Genomic DNA, 19,230 nt, shown 5'->3' with positions numbered 1-19,230 from the left:
AGGAAGTATTTTTTTCTTCTCTAAAGAACATAGTTGTAGAATAAAAATAAACACAGTTCTTTCAACTAATAAGAAATCCTTACCAAACATGTTCTAACCAGGAACCTCCCTGCCAAGTAGCTACTTTTGGAGCCCCTATCAAACTAATTAAAACTAAACCAAACCTGTTGCCATCGAGTTGATTTCTACTCATGGCAACCACATGTGTTCAAGAGTAGAACCGTGCTCCTAGGGTTTTCTTGGCTGTTTTTTTTTTTTTTTTTTTTTTTAGATACTGAGTGACATTTCATTTATTCATTCATTTTTTAATTTTTATTGTGGTTTAAGTGAACGTTTACAGATCAAGTCAGTCTCTCATACAAAAATTTATATACACCTTGCTATACACTCCTAGTAGCTCTCCCCGTCATGAGACAGCACACTCCTTCTCTCCACCCTCTATTTCCATGTCCATTCAGCCAGCTTCTGTCCCCCTCAGCCTTCTCAGCTCCCCTCCAGACAGGAGCTCCCCACATAGTCTCATGTGTCTACTTGATCCAAGGAGCTCACTCTTCATCAGTATCATTTTCTAACTTATTCTCCAGTCCAAACCCTGTCTGAAGAGTTGGCTTTAGGAATGGTTCCTGTGGGCTAACAGAAGGTTTGGGGACCATGACCTCTGCGGTCCCTCTAGTCTCACAGTCAGACTATTAAGTTTGGTCTTTTTACGAGAATTTGAGGTCTGCAACCCACTGCTCTCCTGTCCCTCAGGGGTTCTCTGTTGTACTCCCTGTCAGGGCAGTCATCGGTTGTAGCTGGGCACCATCTAGGTCTTCTGGTCTCAGGCTGATGTAGTCTCTGGTTTACGTGGCCCTTTCTGTCTCTTGGGCTCATAATTACCTCATGTCTCTGGTGTTCATCATTCTCCTTTGCTCCAGATGGGTTGAGACCAATCAATACATCTCAGATGGCCACTTGCTGTCCTTTAAGACCCCAGACACCACTCTCCAAAGTGGGATGCAGAATGTTTTCTTAATAGATTTTATTACGCCAATTGACCTAGATGTTCCCTGAAACTACGGTCCCCAAAACCCCACACCTGCTGCGCTGGCCTTTGAAGTGTTCGGCTTATTCAGGAAACTTCTTTGCTTTTGGTTTAGTCCAGTTGTGCTGACCTGTCCTGTATTGTGTGTTGTCTTTCCCTTCACCTAAAATAGTTCTTGTCTACTATCTAATTAGTGAATACCCCTTTTCCTCCTTCATTCCCTCCCCACTCTCGTAACTATCAAAGAACATTTTCTTTTCTGTTAATAAACTACTTCTTGAGTTCTTATAATAGTGGTCTTATACAATATTTGTCCTTTTGCAGCTGACTAATTTCACTCAGCATCATGCCTTCCAGGTTCCTCCATGTTATGAAATGTTTCACAGATTCCTAACGGTTCTTTATCGATGTGTAGTATTCCATTGTGTGAATATACCATAATTTATATATCCAGTCATCCCTTGATGGGCACCTTGGTTGCTTCCATCTTTTTGCTATTGTAAACAGTGCTGCAATGAACGTGGTTGTACATATATCTGTTTGTGTAAAGGCTCTTATTTCTCTAGGATACATTCCAAGGAGTGGGATTGCTGGATCGTACGGTAGGCCTATTTCTAGCTTTTTAAGGAAGCGCCAAATCGATTTCCAAAGTGGTTGTACCATTTTACATTCCCACCAGCAGTGTACAGTGTTCCAATCTCTCCACAGCCTCTCCAACGTTTATTATTTTGTGTTTTTTGGATTAACGTCAGCCTTGTTGAAGTGAGATGCAATCTCATTGTAGTTTTGATTTGTAATTCTCTTAATGGTATAATGATCGTGAACACTTCCTCATGTATCTGTTAGGTACCTGAATGTCTTCTTCAGTGAAGTGCCTGTTCATATCCTTTGCCCAATTTTTAAGTGGGTTATTTGTCTTTTTGTTGTTGAGTTTTTGCAGTATCATGTAGATTTTAGAGATGAGACACTGAGCAGAAATGTCATAGCTAAAAACTTTTTCCCAGTCTCTAGGTAATCTTTTTACTCTTTTGGTGAAGTCTTTGGATGAGCATAGGTGTTTGATTTTTAGGAGCTCCCAGTTATCTAGTTTCTCTTCTGGTGTTTGGACATTGTTAGTAATGTTCTGTATACTATTTATGCCATGTATTAGGGCTCCTAGCATTGTCCCTATTTTTTCTTCCAAGAGCTTTATCATTTTAGATTTTATATTTAGGTCTTTGATCTATTTTGAGTCAGTTTTTGTGCATGGTATGAGCTGTTGGCCTTGTTTCATTTTTTTGCAGATGGGTATTGTTGTGCCAGCACCGTTTGTTGAAGAGACTTGGCTATAATTTTCATGGAAGCAGATCACTAAGCCTTTGTCCCACAGCACTGCTGGGTGGGCTCAAATCGCCAGCCTTCAGGTTAACAGTCCGGCACAAACTGTTTCCACCACCCAGGGGCCGCTCAAACTCATCAGAGGTCACAAATTCAAATGACTTCTGGGCAAGAATGGTAACTGAAACAAATGGAGTGGGACAGGTGTCGTAACTGGAAGTAGAAAGGGCAGTGGTGAAATCAGACACATTAATGGACCACAAAACTATAAAAATATCAATATTAACAATATTCAAGAAAACTGAAACGAAAAGGAGATAAAATTTTACACCCAGAAGATAACCAAAATTGAGGCATCCAATCATACTTCAGGAGGATGTAGGAAACTCACCCGCCACTGGTGGGCATGTAATTAGTACAATCTCCCTGGAAGACAGTTTGGCCCTGGTTTACGGTGCTGAAGACAGGCATACCCAGCGACTCCACTCCCAGCTACACTCCAGTGATCCTGAACCTTGGGTGTCCATTAGAAGCTCCTGAAATGCTCTTTTTTAAATCCCAGTACCCAGACTAAACTCCAGATAAACTGAGAGCCTCTGAATGTGAGACCCAGGTAGCGGCAGTGTTTAAGCCTCCCCCCACCCCGCCCGATTCCAGTACGTAGACAGATTTGAGAAGCCTTCATACATGTACCTTAGAGAAACTCTTACGTGGACACGTCTTAATGAAATACGCTCACAGCAGCACTGTTTGTGACAGGGAAAATACTGGAAGCAACACGAATGTTCATTATACTCCGTGGACTCAGACAGCCAATGCCAAGACAATGGATAAGGTGTGGCATAAGGACAACTTGTAATTCCATGCCACAGTGAAAGTGAATGACCCACAGTGATAAATAATATTAGCGATGAATTAGAAACATGACACAGTGACCAGCCATTTTTGTAAAATCAAGGCCTTTTGAGAACTGGTTCACTGACTAGAATTTACTTTCAACTGTTCCTTGGCATATTTTTCAGTTTATCTCTTATGATTAAAAAAATTTGTAATTCAATCTAATTTACTGTCATTTAAGTGATGAGTAATATTCATATGTTTAGTTTTAATATTGCGGTTTATATTGCATGTTTTCTGTTTCCCATAATTTTTCTTTTCTTTTCTATTCCTTTGCTGGTATTAAAGTTTTCATTCATTCCTTTTTGCTCCTACGGATTTGGAAGCTATACATTCTAATTCTACTCCTTCAGGGAATTTGTAGCATGCATACCTGACTTATAACCTTCTTGATCAACACCTCTGCCCCCACTGTTATAGGATTCAAGGACCTTAGAACATTTAGATGCTGCTTACTGACCTACCATCTTCCCACTACTGTCGAGTCCATTTCAACTCTTAGCATCCCTACAGGACAGAGTACAACTGCCCTATAGGGTTTCCTAGGCTGTCATCTTTATGGAAACAGATTGCCAGGTCCTTCTCCTGCAGAACCACTGGTGGGTTGAATCGCAGACCTTTTGGTTAGCAGCCGAGCACTTAACCACTGCACCACCAGGGCTCCTTATCTACCACCTTACATGTTGTTATCTGATAGGCAGGGCGCTGACTAATCAGAACAGCTGGCAGAAGAACAAGGTCTGAAGGCCCTCCTGCTGTGCTGGGTGTCCCAGGGACACTCAGAGGGCTCAGATACGGCTGCAGTGGTGTGTGCTGGCTAAATAGCAGTCTACATGGCACCCCAGGGACACTCAGAGGGCTCAGATACGGCTGCGGTGGTGTGTGCTGGCTAAGTATCAGTCTACATGGCACCCAGGGACACTCAGAGGGCTCAGATACGGCTGCGGTGGTGTGTGCTGGCTAAATAGCAGTCTACATGGCACCCCAGGGACACTCAGAGGGCTCAGATACGGCTGCGGTGGTGTGTGCTGGCTAAATAGCAGTCCAGATGGCGTCTAATATTTAATTCACACCACATTCCTTGTAAAGAAAGCTTTATTATTATTCTTTTCACAGTCCAGGATTGTATAGATTTGCAAAAATGTTGTGTTGCTTCTTGTATCCTATTCCTTTCTTCTGGATTTAATTTCCTTACTTTGATAAAAGAAATTCTTCTTCTTTAATAATTTTTCAACTAGGATCTATCAGTAGTAAACTCTCATCTTTTGCTTCAAAGTATCTTTATTTCATTTTTACTCTTTAATGATAGTTGAGCTCAGTCAAGAAGTCTAGACTGACTGTGGTTTCAGTTTGTTTCAAATGGGGTATAGATACCATGTTATTCCCTGGGTGGTACAGTTAATGTGCTAGGCTGCTAACGGGAAGGTTGGAGGTTCAAGTCCACCCAGAGGCACCTAGGAAGAAAGGCCCGGTAATTACTTCCAAAAAAATCAGCCATTGAAAACCTTATGGAGCACAGTTCTACTCTGACACACATGAGGTCACCATGAATTGGATCCACTCAACAGCAACTGGTTTGGTTTTTTGTATACACAATATTTCATCAGATCTAAAAGGCCAGGCCATCAATTCTAAGAAGCACCATTACTTTTTATACCATGAAGGAAAGAGCTGCTAATTAAACTATGAGAAAAACAATTTTAGGATGCACGCCAATTCTAGCGATGTTAACATATGAAAATTTTATGTTTCAGAATTAATACGGCAGTAATATATTTTACTATATGCAGTGGAAAAAGAATGAGCTTTGGAACCAAGTAGAATTGGGTTCAAATCTTGGCTCTTGTTTTAATTACTTGTATGACTCTTTAGGAGTTAGTTAACCCCTGTGGAACTCAGTTCATCATGTGGAAACTGGGAAAACATCAGGCACTTGGCAAGCCTTCCCTGAAAAGGCCAGGCAGTAAAGCCGTCAGCGCTGCAGGCCCTGCTGTCTCTGCTGCGACTACTTAGCTCTGCCGTTCCAGCACAAAAGCGGCCAGAGGTAACACATACTCCAGTGCCTGCAACAGAGCAGGTATTGAGAAAGGTGCACTGCCCACTTCGGAACGTTCTCCCCAGTGTTTCTACGGCAGACACAAACAGCGCATAAAATCATCTCCACGGAGAAAATAAAGCCACAAGTCCCAGTAAGCAGCAGTACAAATGAAAACGAGATGCACCTCTTAGATTTCCAATCACTCCAGCTTCTCTCTGAACAGCATTTAGTCCCCAGTAGCCGTAAACCCTGCTGGCTGCAATACTAAGGGTCTACATTTTCTAAAACCTCAAGCAAAGCAATCTCTAAGTCTCGATTTCCTATCCTTCAAAATGATCCAATTAGGTTAGCAATGTCTCTTCCATGTCCAAAAGGACGATTCGCTACTCAGACTTTCAAAAGCATTTTTTTTAATGAAACGTGGTCATAAGAACACACCTGTACCAACCCTTACGCAAAACTACACACTGTGTTGAGGACATGTGGCATAAAAACTTGTACCTACAGGCATATACACAATTCAAGTCAGTTCCAGGTAAGAACAACTAAGGGACCTTTCTAACACCTTAAGGAAAACAAAAAAATAACAACTACCTTGGCAACATTTCTGGAGAACCAACAATATAAAAATCTGGAAAGAAAAAAAATCAAATCCTAAAACATCCCATGTCGATCAGCTCTCTATATTTTTTAATTGTTTATACAAATCATTGTTGAGCTCATGTTGACAGCAGTACTTCCTGAAGAAATAGCCAAGTATCTTATTGTTGTGTAACCCTTTAAATGAGGAACCCTGGTGGTACCATGGTTAAGGAGTTGGCTGTTAATCAAAAGGCCAGCGCTTCAAACCTGCCCAGAGACTGCACGGGAGAAAAGGCCTCACACTATCTGCTTCCATTACGGCCTAGGAAGCCCAATGGGACAGCTTTACTGTGTGATACAGGGCCACTCTGAGTCGGAGTCAACGCAACAGCACAATACAACCCTTTCAACAATGCTTCGCAACAAAAACAAAAGTAGCTCCTTTTCCATATAATCCAGTATACTGCAGAAGATGAAAAGAATAAAGAGACTGACATTTGAAACATACTTCACAGCATTTAAATCCAGTGTGGCATACAAGTAATACAAGCACTTCATCCGCTCCGTAGTTTCCAAATTGTGGGGGACCATGTACTGAGCAAAGATGCGCTCGACAAGCAACCTACAAAAAAACATAAAAGTCACTGTATTGATTTTTAATGCATTTATTAATTTGTATATAAAATTCCAGAAGACATATGAAAGAAGCTCCTGCATCTCTGCGTGTAGATGACATTTCCTAGTGAAAACCACCTTCCTGTAAGAAGAGGAGGCAAAAGGTTTTAGTTGGTTGAACTGGAAATGGCCCTACATCCAGCTAAACTAACAACTACCTTTGCCTGACCTTGGGCAAGCTACAGACTAGGGACTCAATTTCCTTACATGGATAATAAAGGGTTAACGAATTACACCAGGTCCTGTCAAGCGCCCAATTACACTTCTATAAGCTAAAAACCATGGGGGAAAAAGATTAAGATTCTTAGTTTTCATAGTCATCATCAGGAAAAAATATCTAATTAAAAATACTAATAAGTACTATCAAATCACAACGCAAATCTCTATGCACTAACGAATGCCACACACTCAGAAAATCTAAAAATGTCCGTTCAATAAAAATAACAACTATAAAGTTTCTTAGATAATGTTAACTAAGCTACCCGGTTTCTACTTCCATTACTCTTAAAATCATAATACGACCTATTGGTTCTTAATTTTCTCATTCTGACCTGCAATAGGCAGGATCATTTGTGCCCTACTAAGAACGTCACGTCAGCTGTGTGGAGATTTACGTCTCCATTAACCACTGAAGAGCTAAGCTCCGTGCAAGCTGTAACCTCAGCCCAGAATGGAAAATACCAAGATTGTATTCAGAGAACACATTTTTGTATAAACTTATCAATGGTTTTTTTTCTTTAGACTTTAGCAAGAATTATTTGTGTTTAAAATTACTGCCTATAATATAAAAAAATTACTTTTATTTGAATCTCAAATGATTAAGTGGGAAAAAGAAAGGAGTTATGAGGATCATTCTAAGAAGATTAAATATGGAACAAAATAAATTATAACTATAGATATTCAGATATTCAAAACTTTCAGATATTACTCTGCTCAAAAATAGAATATACGAATGAACATAAAAGCTGTACCCGTCCCTAAAGTGATATGTCCGCTACTGCTTCAAATCTGGCTTTGGCAGGGAGAAGACTGGTCCCTCGTGACCTTCACCTCATGGTGAAAGCTGAAGGGGGAGCTAGAAGCTACAGGCCACCAACTACAGACCAACAGCAGGTACGTAACACCCCAAATCACCGCATATTCTGTATAGAGCACCCTTAACTTACCGATCGTCAATACTATTTTGGTAATATATATGCAGTAATTTGTCTTTGATCCATGAAATCTGTTTTGCAGCATCCTTTCCAGCTGCTGATTGTAAAGCATATTTCTTATAAATTTGGGCAAGTCCCATCATGGCTTCTTTGCGTACTCTCCACTAAAAAGAAAAACGAAAATATGCTCTTATTGTTTAAAAATAAACATAAGAAGTCTGGTTTTCAATTTTCCTTTGCTTTGTATATTTTCTTCAAGTTGCAGATTCTGAATATCAGTTTACCACTACTGTATCTATGACAAGGCAAAGCTACCATGTTAATACATCTAATATACAAAGTCCAGTGGGCACATCAACATGTATAAAGACTTTTAAGACTGCAGTATCTTAAACCCATCATCTGCACGCCATTACTCAGAACTGGCGAGGGAAAGCGTGCTCCCACATTTTAAAAGGAAAAGACAGAATGAACTGGATAAACTGTGACCCACTGCTTACACGTTCTTCCTAAGCTACAGTCTTTACGGAGCATACTTACACTACATTAATGTAATAACAACAATCGGCCTGTACTCAAGGTGTCTGTGACACTGGCTTTCCCAAATGCTGAATGAAAAGCTTGTTAGAGGTTCCATCCTGTCTGTCAGAGAGTCGGGTTCTGGTTGTCATCAGGGGAATAAAGTCAACTACCCAATTATTTTTTTAAACAATAGTTTAACACTGCTTAATTACTTGGAATGAGCGTATGCTTTAATTTTACATAAATACAACACCATTATCAGCAGGAAGTCAGTAACATTTAGAACTTCAGATGACTCATTTTTTCTCTGCAGTCTCTTACTCACAGCAATGTTCTTCCTTGGTTTTTGTTTCAATTAATTATAACAGGGAACAAATAGTCCTTATCTCATTCATCACCACTGAAAATAAAAGACTTCTAAAAGTTTTGCTCATAAAATTGGAATTCAATTTGCTTGTAAAAAACTCTATCTCTAACCCCTTATGTCATTTCTAACTCTCATTTGCCGAACTGCTGAGTTAAAGAGAATTAAAGGATAAAGCATATTTTAATGCTGGAGCCCTGGTGGCCTAGTGGTTAAGAGCTATGGCTGCTGGCCAAAAGGTCAACAGTTCAAATCCACCAGCTATTCCTTGGAAACTCTATGGGACAGTTCTAGTCTGCCCTGTAAGGATGCTATGAGTTGGAATCGATTCGATGGCAATAGCTTTTGGTATTCTTTTTTCTATTTTTTTACCGTGCTTTAGATGAAGGTTTACAAAACAAACCAGCTTCTTGTTAAACAGTACACATACTGTTTTGTGACGCTGGTTACCAGCCCCACGACATGTCAACACTCTCCCTTCTCTACCTTGGGTTCCCTATTACCAGCTTTCCTGTCCCCTCCTGCCTTCCAGTCCCTGCCCCTGGGCTGGGGTTCCCTTTTAGTCATGCTCTGTTCCGTGGGCTTGGCTTTTTTCTTTTTAATGCTGCCAGGAACATGTATATATTCAATTATTTTTTGGTACTCAATTTTTACATGAATAAGACAACCTACTATGAGCACAATAAACTGATCAAAAATATATGGGAATTATCATGTCAACAACACACAATGACTTCGTTCAAATTCTAAGCTAGCTAAGAAACAGATTACTTGAACGGTTAGGAGGCGGTTACCTTATGCCCGATGCAAACCCCTTTCCCTCTTATGCCTTTCATTGCTTAACACCCTGATACAATGTGCAACAAAGACAATTCCAAGTTTATCCAATAAAATAAGGTCTCTGGATACCAACCAGAGTTGGAGGCAAAACCATGCAATTCTCGCATATCTACCCCCTAGCTACAGCCACCACCATCAAAGAGAGATGAAAAGATGAAGATGGCACCATCGACCTGGGGAGACTGTGGAAAGTTTTACAACTATTTACCTCGTCAAAGCTTCAAAGCTACCAGTAGGCCTCTTACCTTCTTTGCTAATTAACCCCTAAATACATCAAAGATTCTCATTCTTGCACCAAATTACTCCTAAGCCTGAATGGGTAGAGCCCATGCCGTGAAGGAAAGGCCACCAGGAGGAGGGCAGAGTGAACATTCTCTGAGTACCTAGTATATTCCAGGCAATGTGGAGTACAAAAATAAGTCATGGTCCTGGACTCAGAAGCTCACTGCTGCAGATGAGCGAAGCTAGTGTCGCTCACCCAAGAAGGAAGGTTTGGGGTCCCAGAAGACAGGCTACAAGCATCCTGCTCTGTTCAGTTTGGCTTTCCTAAGTTGAAAAACCTCTTTCATCTTCAAGTCCATGAAATTATCATACAACCACCTAGAGGACTACCAACCTGTACCCATGTGACAAAAGCCTTAAATGAGAAAGAGAAGGGAGCCAACAGCACAAGATGGGTTGTGTCAGAAGCCTGTACCAAAAGTCGCGTGTCATTAAAACTGGTGTCCAGGCTAGACATATGAGTACTCTGCCACTAAGAGCCATCTCATTTTTAAGGATTAGAAAAGCAACCTTGATAAAGAAAAACTAATAAAATTTAATCAAACAAAAATACAATTTTAAACGTTAAAATGCCTCCCCCTCAAAAAAAAAGTTAACTGCAGTTAAACCTCAGTATTTTCAAATACTATTAAACCTCAAATATTTGCAATGACAACCTATTAATAATTATTTATTCCTGCTTACTTACCCGTTTGTCTAATGTTCTCTCTCTCACAAAATTCAGTAAGTGGTCGTTGACCAGCAGAATGTCCTTTTTAGCAGCTGTAACTATAGACACAATAACATCGTGTCTAATGGCTTCCTCGGGGTCATGTGACCGTACTTTAAGATACTCTGAAAGATGAAGTTTTCCTTGATTAGAATGCAAACTTTAATAATCAAAATGTTTAAAAAGACTGCATGAGACCTTTGAAAATACAGCACAACAAAACAAAACCTAAGTGGAAGGTCCAATGGATTTTCCATATGAGTTGCAATCAACTCAACGTCAACGGGTTTGGTTTTTGGTTTTGGGCTAGTATCTTTAAAAGGAATTCATAGATGAAGGAATTCACCTCACACAATTAAAAAAAAATCTATTTATCCTCTAACTGTGACAGACAGGAAAGAGAAAAGGGGAGAGGCAGAGAGACACACAGGACAGAAAGCACCCTCATGTTCAGGAGCAGGAGTAGCAGTTAACAAGCACGAAGAGACCGTCTCTGAGGCCACTGGGAGAGAGGAAAAAGGCAGCCAAGGCGGGTATCTAGGGAAGGCCTACCCTGGCGGAAACGCCCAGCGCTGCCTGCCTCTCTGTGACCGGCAGGCAAGGTGGGCGTCTAAGGAAGGCCTATCCTGGCAGGAGACGCCCAGCGCTGCCTCTCTGTGACCAGCAGCCAAGGCAGGCATCTAAGGAGGGCCTGCCTTGGCAGGAGACGCCCAGCACTGCCTCTCTGTGACTGACAGCCAAGGCGGGCGTCTAAGGAAGGCCTGCCCTGGCAGGAGACACCCAGCACTGCCTCTCTGTGACTGGCAGCCAAGGTGGGCATCTAAGGAAGGCCTACCCTGGCAGGAGATGCCCAGCGCTGCCTCTCTGTGACCCATGTAGGCTAACATGATGGCAAGTTCAAACAAAGAGGGGCTCTACTTAGCCATGTATTAAGTAACTTGTTTCACACACTGCTACATGTTTTAAAAAAGAGCACTTACTGGGGTTGTTTTACTAAATGAAAAAAATTAGAATTATAAAAATGAGAAATTCAATGAGAAAAATCAAAATCTAAAATAAAAAGCAGAAAAATAGATTAATGAAGTAACTAAAATGAGGCATTATAATGAGTTAAGATATTATCGTAAATATTATTTTGATCATATCACTAAACATATTTTCTAGAAAACGTGATAAAAGTTTAAGAGCAACAAGAACAACTATTCTATACTAGATTATTTCAAATTCTTCAAACTCCTTGAAGATAAATAATGATAACTAAAAATATTTTAGAGCTGTACTTCAAGACAAGCTCAGGAGAGTGGCAGGAGCAGGCAAAAGAAACAGGGAAAATTCTAATCTGGAAAGCAGTGAATAAATATAAGTAACTCTGGCGTCTCAAGAAAGCAAAATCCTAAACCAGTGGAGGGAAAATTGGTGCACCACACATTCTTCAAAAAGCTAGGAGCTAGCAACAAGTACTTCTGGGTCTGAAGACAAGGGGGAGGAGAGAGAACTAGGCAAAAAGTTGTTTGAGAAAACTCAACCGTTCACGTACGAGATTACCCCCATTCTACCCCGAAAGAAGTCTGGAAATTAATTCTATGCAAAACATAAAACAGAGAGTCTCTAAATGGGGTGGGGGGACACCAAGCACAGTTAAGGGTATGGTCGCCATACCCAAAAATGGGGATTAATTATGCGACAGCAGAGCTAAAATGTGACTACAGAAACCCTCTGTCCTTTCCCCAAAGACTCTGGCAACGAGACTTTTAACCTCTACACAGGACACTCTTTCAGGGAAATCGAAGTCAAGAGGAAGTATCTAAACATAAGGGTTTCCCCACAAACGAGCCCTGTGACCACCCTAACGTGAAGCTCAGAGCTGACAGCCCCATCCATACACTCGGGCTTCCTAAGAGCTTTCTCTTCATCAAGGCGTTTGAGGAAAGTCTCTAACGTGGAAAACAGAGACAAAAGCAAGTAAAAGGTGGAAAAAAAAAAGTTAAAAAAAATAGGTATCTTGTAGGAAAAAGAGAACTTGCCCCCAAAACAACAATTAGTAAAAAAAAAAAAAAAAAGAGAGAGAGAGAAAATACTGCATCCATAATACAGGGATGCTAGGAAAAAGGGATATCCAGGGAAAAGGGGAAGAGGAAACAGAAAAACGGAGGAGGGGAGGGAGTGAGGGGGAAGGGGAAGGAAGAAGGGAGGGAGTGAGGGGGAGGGGGAGGAAGAGGGGAGGGAGTGAGGGGGAAGGGAGGGGAAGACGGGAGCGGGAGACAGACAGGAGGGGGGGAAAGAAAAAGAAGGGTGGGGAGAACTGAAGAAGAAGAAGAAGAGGGGAGGAAAAGGAAACAAGGGAAGAGAAAAGCTGGGTGTGAGGGGGGAAGTGAGCGAGGAAGACCAGGCCAGGCCACGATCAACACTGTACAGTCCACGCGGGAGAGGGAGGACAGGGGGCTCCAAGCTGGATGTCTCCCCCAAAAAGGATACATCTGATAAACGCACCTGCTGTTTGTATGTGACTGATACAAACTTCACAAAACCTGACATCATTACTATCACACACTATTGTTTAAAATATCTTAAAAGGATATAATTCTGTGATGTTCTTCATCAGAGGAGTGTAGCAAGATTTAAGAAGCAACAGGGAGAAAAAGATTGTAAAATAAAAAAGCAGTTAAAATGTGCTCAAAGTTGGGAAGGTTTTTTAAAAATGTTAAGTAACTAAAGCAATGACGTGAAAGACAGGAGACAGGAGACAGGAGACAGGAGACAGGAGACAGGAGACAGGAGACAGGAGACAGGAGACAGCAGACAGGAGACAGCAGACAGGAGACAGGAGACAGGAGACAGGAGACAGGAGACAGGAGACAGGAGACAGGAGACAGGAGACAGCAGACAGCAGACAGCAGACAGCAGACAGCAGACAGCAGACAGCAGACAGCAGACAGCAGACAGCAGACAGCAGACAGCAGACAGCAGACAGCAGCCAGAATTAAAGCCTAGATTCCCAGGGCCCGTGGTTGTTCAGAAAGAAGCTAGAGAATTCTGATGAGACTTCATGAATCAAATACGTAGCGAGAGCACACACACAAAAAAGTTAACTGCCAAGCCCACGGAAAAAAGGAGAATGAGAATAAAGGAAGTTAATCAATCTAACAGAAGAGAGGAAAATAGGGGGAAAAAAGCAAAGAAGAAGCATGTAAACAGAAAATAACAAAATAAGACAGAAATAAGTACAACTAAATCAATAAAATTCAAATGATACTCTTTTGATAAAAACTTTAAAACATATGACACCACTGAGCACAACTTGTGGACAGACCCACAGGCGGCAGGAGTGTCACCACATGAACGGGAGACGGGCCAAATTCAGGGGAGGGGCTGCCAGGCTCTGCCAGGCGGGAAGGAGAATAGTTTGCGAGGGGCATTTCAACTGCAGCTACAATTTCTGTTTTTAATCTTTGAAGGAAATATGGAAAAATGTTAACACTTGTAGGAAATACATAAGTGGCTGTGACACTGGTCTGTATTACCTGAAGTATTTAAAAAAATTTTTTTTAATTTAACAGAACAGCAATAGTCAGGTATAGGACATTCTCATCACTACAAAAATACAAAGTTTTGAACTGCCTTACGCTTACACAGGGTTTAGAAACGTCATCTCCCTTCAGCATGCTTAAGTTAGTTTGTAAATCACTGACTCTCATCAAAATTCCTAGAATATTAAACAGTGTTAAAGTCTTATAATCTATTCGAAATCAAGACTTGTTCAAATCCAAGCACCTGAGATATTTTTAGAATTACCCATAAACTAGGAAATTAACATTGTTTCTGAAGACACCGGCTTTCTATTGGCGTTTCTAGCCTAAGGAGGCACTAGGCTGTAAAAATTCTAGCTTCAGAGAATAATTTCAATGATGAGGAATTGTAACAAGACCACTTCACTTTTCACAGCAACTATTTTTTTTTTCCTATAAAACCAATTTTTTCACTAAGAAGCATCTAGGAATATTTGCTGTTATAGAGTACCTGTTAAGTCCTTTGCCAAATCAGGATGGTTCATGAGACAATGGCTAGCAAATTTCACACATTCCAGGCGAATTGGTACATGGATATCATTAAACCTGATGAAATATCAAGGCACAAAGCAATATTTAAAACAAAAGAAACAGATGTGTTTAATCTGCACTCAATTTATACTTATTTCTTTGAACAAGGAAAATTTACACAGGGGAGTCCAAAGTGGAGACAGGACATTTTAACACAGTTCACAGGTGCACTACAGATGTGGGCATGCCCTGGAGTCTCTACATTAAACCAGGGCATCTCTTGGGACAACTAAGTCATTTTAAATAGCCTCTAAATATATGTTTAAGCAATACACATCTGGCTCAAATGTAAGGATCAGTATGACAAATACATGGAGTCCCTCTGGGTGGCCCAAACGGTTAACACCCTCGCTGCTAACTGAAAGGCTGAAGGTCCACTAAGAGGTGCCCTGGAAGAAAGGTCTGGCCATCTACTTCCAAAAAATCAGTCATTAAAAACCCTACGGTGCACAGCTCTACTCTCACACACATGGGGTCACCAGGAGTCGCAACTGGACAGCAACTTGTTTTATCAAATATATGTGTACAGGCAAGTGTGTGTATGTAGTTTACGGAGAGACATAAACCTCACACCGCATTTGATGCAGGGCTTTGAACAGGTTCATAGCGGAACCCCTGGAAAAGAATTTGAATTTCTAACAAGTGTCCAGGAAGTTGTACATAAGAATCACCTGGGGATCTTGTTAAAATGTAGATTCTGATTCAGTATATCTGGGGTGGAAATGCAACTTCTCAGCAGGGGACCTGTTAGAAATGCAAATTTCCAGCAGAGGGTTTGAACCAGAACGAACCGGTTCAAAGCCCTCATTTGGAAAGAACATTTTTCTCAAAATATTCTTCCTTAAATATAGGGCATGCACAGATGTGTGGCAGATCTCACACTACAGGCTCTATTATTTCATATTACCTGCCTCTGCAGATGCACCCAAAATATAACTCACTCCTATCCACTTCGCCATTACAATTACTGCAATTTTTACATTTCGTTTGTAAATAAGTATCTCTAAAAATTTTAAACTCTCTTAGAAAAAAGAAGCCATGATCACACTGAAAAAATTAAAAATTTCTTATCAGCATCAAATATTCAATCTCAAATGTCAATTTTTTTTTCTAAATTTTATTTTGTGGTTGTTGAGAATATACACAGCAAAACATACAATTCGACAAGTTCCCGTACAATTCAGTGACACTGATTACATTCTTTGAGTTGAATACATTCTCAAATGTCAATTTTTAAAATGTTTTCTTTGTAAATCAGTATTCAAATAAGATTAGAACATTGCTATGGGTTGATATAAAATTATTTATATCTCTTTAATTTTATCTTTCCTCCATCTCTTTTTTCTCTTGTAATTTAATTGTTGAAGCCACTGTGCAGCCACCGTGTGTGTGTGTGCACGTGTGTGGTATGGTGTGCGTTCACAGTTTGGATTCTGCTCACTGCATCACTGTGACGCCAGTTAACATGCTCCTCTCTCTCCTCTATTTTGATAATCTGTACTTAGATCTACAGCCTTCCCATTTACAGGTTCAGTGTTTATAGCAAGACTACTTCATTAGGAAACATATGAGGTCCAGCTACCTCTCAACCACTGATGTTTACAGCCTAGTACATTAGTTCAAATCCTCATGGATTCCAGACTTCCAGGAGCCATGGAGGCTGGATGAACCCCTGAAACTATTGCCCTAAGGTAATCTTTTAACCTTAAACCAAAAATATCCCCTGAAGTCTTCTTAAAACCAAAGAATAGATGAGCTTACTAGTAAAAATTATCTGCCTTGAGCATTATGCTCTTTTAAGAACTATCTGTACTGGGATCAAGTTGACAAAAGTAACTGAAAGATTAGACAGGAACCTTAGGGGTCAGTGAGTTTATGTTAACAGGGGAGAACAACTCAGAAGTGGACGTGAGGATGGGTGCACGACGCAAAAAAGGTCAATGTCTCTAAATAGCACATGTAGAAACTGCTGAACTGGTGTATGTTCTCCTGTGTATATTCTCAACAACAAAATACGTAAAATTTAAATTAAATTAAAAACATATATAGAAAAAAGCACAGTACATTAGTTCATTTTTGGAGTGAAAAGTTGTTTGTTTTTTTTTAACCATTTTAAGTTATCAACAACATTAAAGAGAAAGCCAGCACTTTTAATTCAACATATTTTTAAGTCTTAATTTTGTGAAATCAAAAGGCTCTCCAATCTTTCATCATCTAACACTGGAAGAAACAGAATTTTGCATGATAAAGGAGGAAAAAATCTTGAAAATCAATACCAAATTACTCATAAAAGTTTATTTAAAAAATCGTTCTACGAAGTACGCCACCCAGAAAAGTTATAAAATACGTTCTGTGGTCCCACATAAAGTTTCCTGAGTGTTTTGAATCCAGGTATTCAATCTCTGTAATTGTACCATGTCTTAACTAACCATTTGCCATAAAACCATTGTAAGTAAATATAATAAAAGACCAAAGAAAAATATCTTTAAAAATACTCTAGAGCTCTTTGATATTAGTGATATTGTGATTTTGTGTCATTAATATTAAAAGACAAAACCACAACGTAATAAAAAAGGTGACCCAGAGGTTTAAATTAGGACTTTTTTTGTGTGTGTGGTAAAATTTAGACAACAAAGAATCGCCATTGTAACCATCTCCCAGTGTACTATCACACTCACAATGTCGTCAACCATCACCACTGTGTGTCCCCAAACTGTTTCATCACTCCAAAGAGAAACCCTATGCCTAGTAAACAGTAACTCTCCCACCCCCTTCTCCCCAGCCCATGGTAACCACTGACCAACGTTCTGTCTCTATACACCTATGTATTCTAGGTATTTCATATAAACGGGATCATACACCGTTGTATTTGTCCTTTTGTATCTGATTTATTGCAGTATGCATGACGTTTCCAAGGTTCAAAACTGTAACAGTTTGTGTGGAGGAACACTATTCTATGGTATGGACAGACCAGATTTTGTTTATCCATTCAGCTGTTGTTGGACACTTGGTTTTTTTCTACCTTTTGGCTATTGTGAATAATGCTGCTATGGACACTGGTGTACAAGGATCTGTTTCAACCCCTGCTTTCAATTCTTTTGGCTATGTACCCAAAAGTAAAACTGTTGGGTCATGCAATAATTTAACTTTCTGAGGAACTGCCAAACTTTTCCACAGCAGCTGTACCATTTTATGTTCCCGCCAGCAACGGATGAGGCTACCGATTTCTCCTCATCGTTCTTCTGATGAAATCATCCTAGTGGGTGTGCAGCGGCATCTCGCCATGGTTTTGATTTACATTTCCCTAAGGACTAATGATGTTGAGCATCTTTTCATGTGCTTCTTCGCCACTGCTGTATCTTTTTTGGAGAAATGTCTACTCAAGTCCTTTGTCTATTTTTTTATTGGGTTATCTTTTTCTTATCAAGGAAACCCTGGTGGCGTAGTGGTTAAGTGCTACAGCTGTTAACCAAGAGGTCCGCAGATCAAATCCACCAGGCGCTCCTTGGAAACCCTTTGGTGCAGTTCTACTCTGTCCTGTAGGTCGCTATGAGTTGGAAGCAACTCAACAGCAGTGGGTTTGGTTTTGGTTTAGTTTTCTTATTGAGTTCTAGAAGTCCTTTATACATCCTGGATATTAAACCCTCATTAGATATGTAAGGAGCTTGGGTGGTGCAAGCGGTCTGTGATCAGCTGCTAACCTAAAGGCTGGCGATGCAAACCTACCAGTGGCTCCACAGAAGAAAGGCCTGGTGAACTGTTTCTGTAAAGATCACGGCTAAGCAGACCCTACGGAGCCCAGTTCTACTCTGTAACACACGGGCTCGCCGCGAGCCGGAACCGACTCAGCAGCAACAGGTTATCTGACGTACGGTTACCAAATATTTTCTCCCATTCTCTAGGCTGTCTAGTCACTTTCTCGATAAAGTCCTTTAATGCACAACAATTTTTAATTTTGATGAAGTCCATTTTATCCGTTCTTTCTTTTGCTCCTCAGGCTGTCAGCATCGTATTTAAGAATCCACTGCCAAATAGAAGGTCCTGAAGCTTACTGCTGTGTTTTCTTCTAAGAGCTTTATAGTTTTAGCTCTGTATCTAGGCTCTTGATCCAGTTAGTTTAGTTAATTAATTTCTTTATCTGATATGAGGTACACTAGGATTTTTTGCTCTAAAAACCTATAAGATAAAGTCTGGCTAACTCAAGTCCCGATTTAAAGATACAGCTACGTATTAGAAATACTTTTTTGGAAATAAAATGGACATAAAATTTAGTTGCATCATTTAGCTTGTAAAACATTTTGTTCAACTGCCCACAAATCTTCCATTGTATTTAAGGGGAAAATGCCTACAAATCAAACTCAAAATGACAGAGGGCTAATATTTATTAGGTTAAGTATTTCATTAAATATTACTACTGAGCTAAATAAGAGCCAGAAGATCAGACTAAGAATTTAGAACTTAATAATCATTTATAAAAGTTCATATCCTCATTTAACAAATTAGAAAAACGAGGCCAAATGAGACTAAATTTATCACAATCACTGGCAATTCTTTCACTGAAAAAGAAGATAGAAATACTAACCCAGATATTTCAACACAAATCAAATAGAATATACGTCTTTCAATTCTACTTATTTTTTATGGCTTATATGCACTATTTGTTATGAGGTTAATTCAAGGGGGAAAAAAGTTCTCCTTTATCCTCAGGGTCAAAACAGGTATTGGCAGG

At 40.1% G+C, this 19,230-nt stretch overlaps 1 protein-coding gene across 9 annotated transcripts in view; it reads right to left on the bottom strand.

Annotated features, from left to right (window-relative positions):
* The window catches only part of PDS5B (PDS5 cohesin associated factor B), a 201,112-nt gene that overhangs the window by 88,304 nt on the left and 93,578 nt on the right, over window positions 1-19,230 (bottom strand). For all 9 annotated transcript variants that reach the window (XM_049853418.1, XM_049853416.1, XM_049853415.1 and 6 more), the window contains 4 exons: window positions 14,422-14,516; window positions 10,384-10,529; window positions 7,700-7,851; window positions 6,367-6,480 (listed from right to left, as the gene is read on the bottom strand). In XM_049853418.1, the coding sequence (XP_049709375.1) occupies window positions 6,367-6,480; window positions 7,700-7,851; window positions 10,384-10,529; window positions 14,422-14,516 (507 nt within the window). The remainder of the gene's footprint in view (window positions 1-6,366; window positions 6,481-7,699; window positions 7,852-10,383; window positions 10,530-14,421; window positions 14,517-19,230) is intronic.

Source organism: Elephas maximus, chromosome 14 (assembly GCF_024166365.1).
Source record: "Elephas maximus indicus isolate mEleMax1 chromosome 14, mEleMax1 primary haplotype, whole genome shotgun sequence".
In the NCBI taxonomy this organism is placed as follows: domain Eukaryota; kingdom Metazoa; phylum Chordata; class Mammalia; order Proboscidea; family Elephantidae; genus Elephas; species Elephas maximus.
This window is presented reverse-complemented; position numbering and strand designations above follow the sequence as displayed.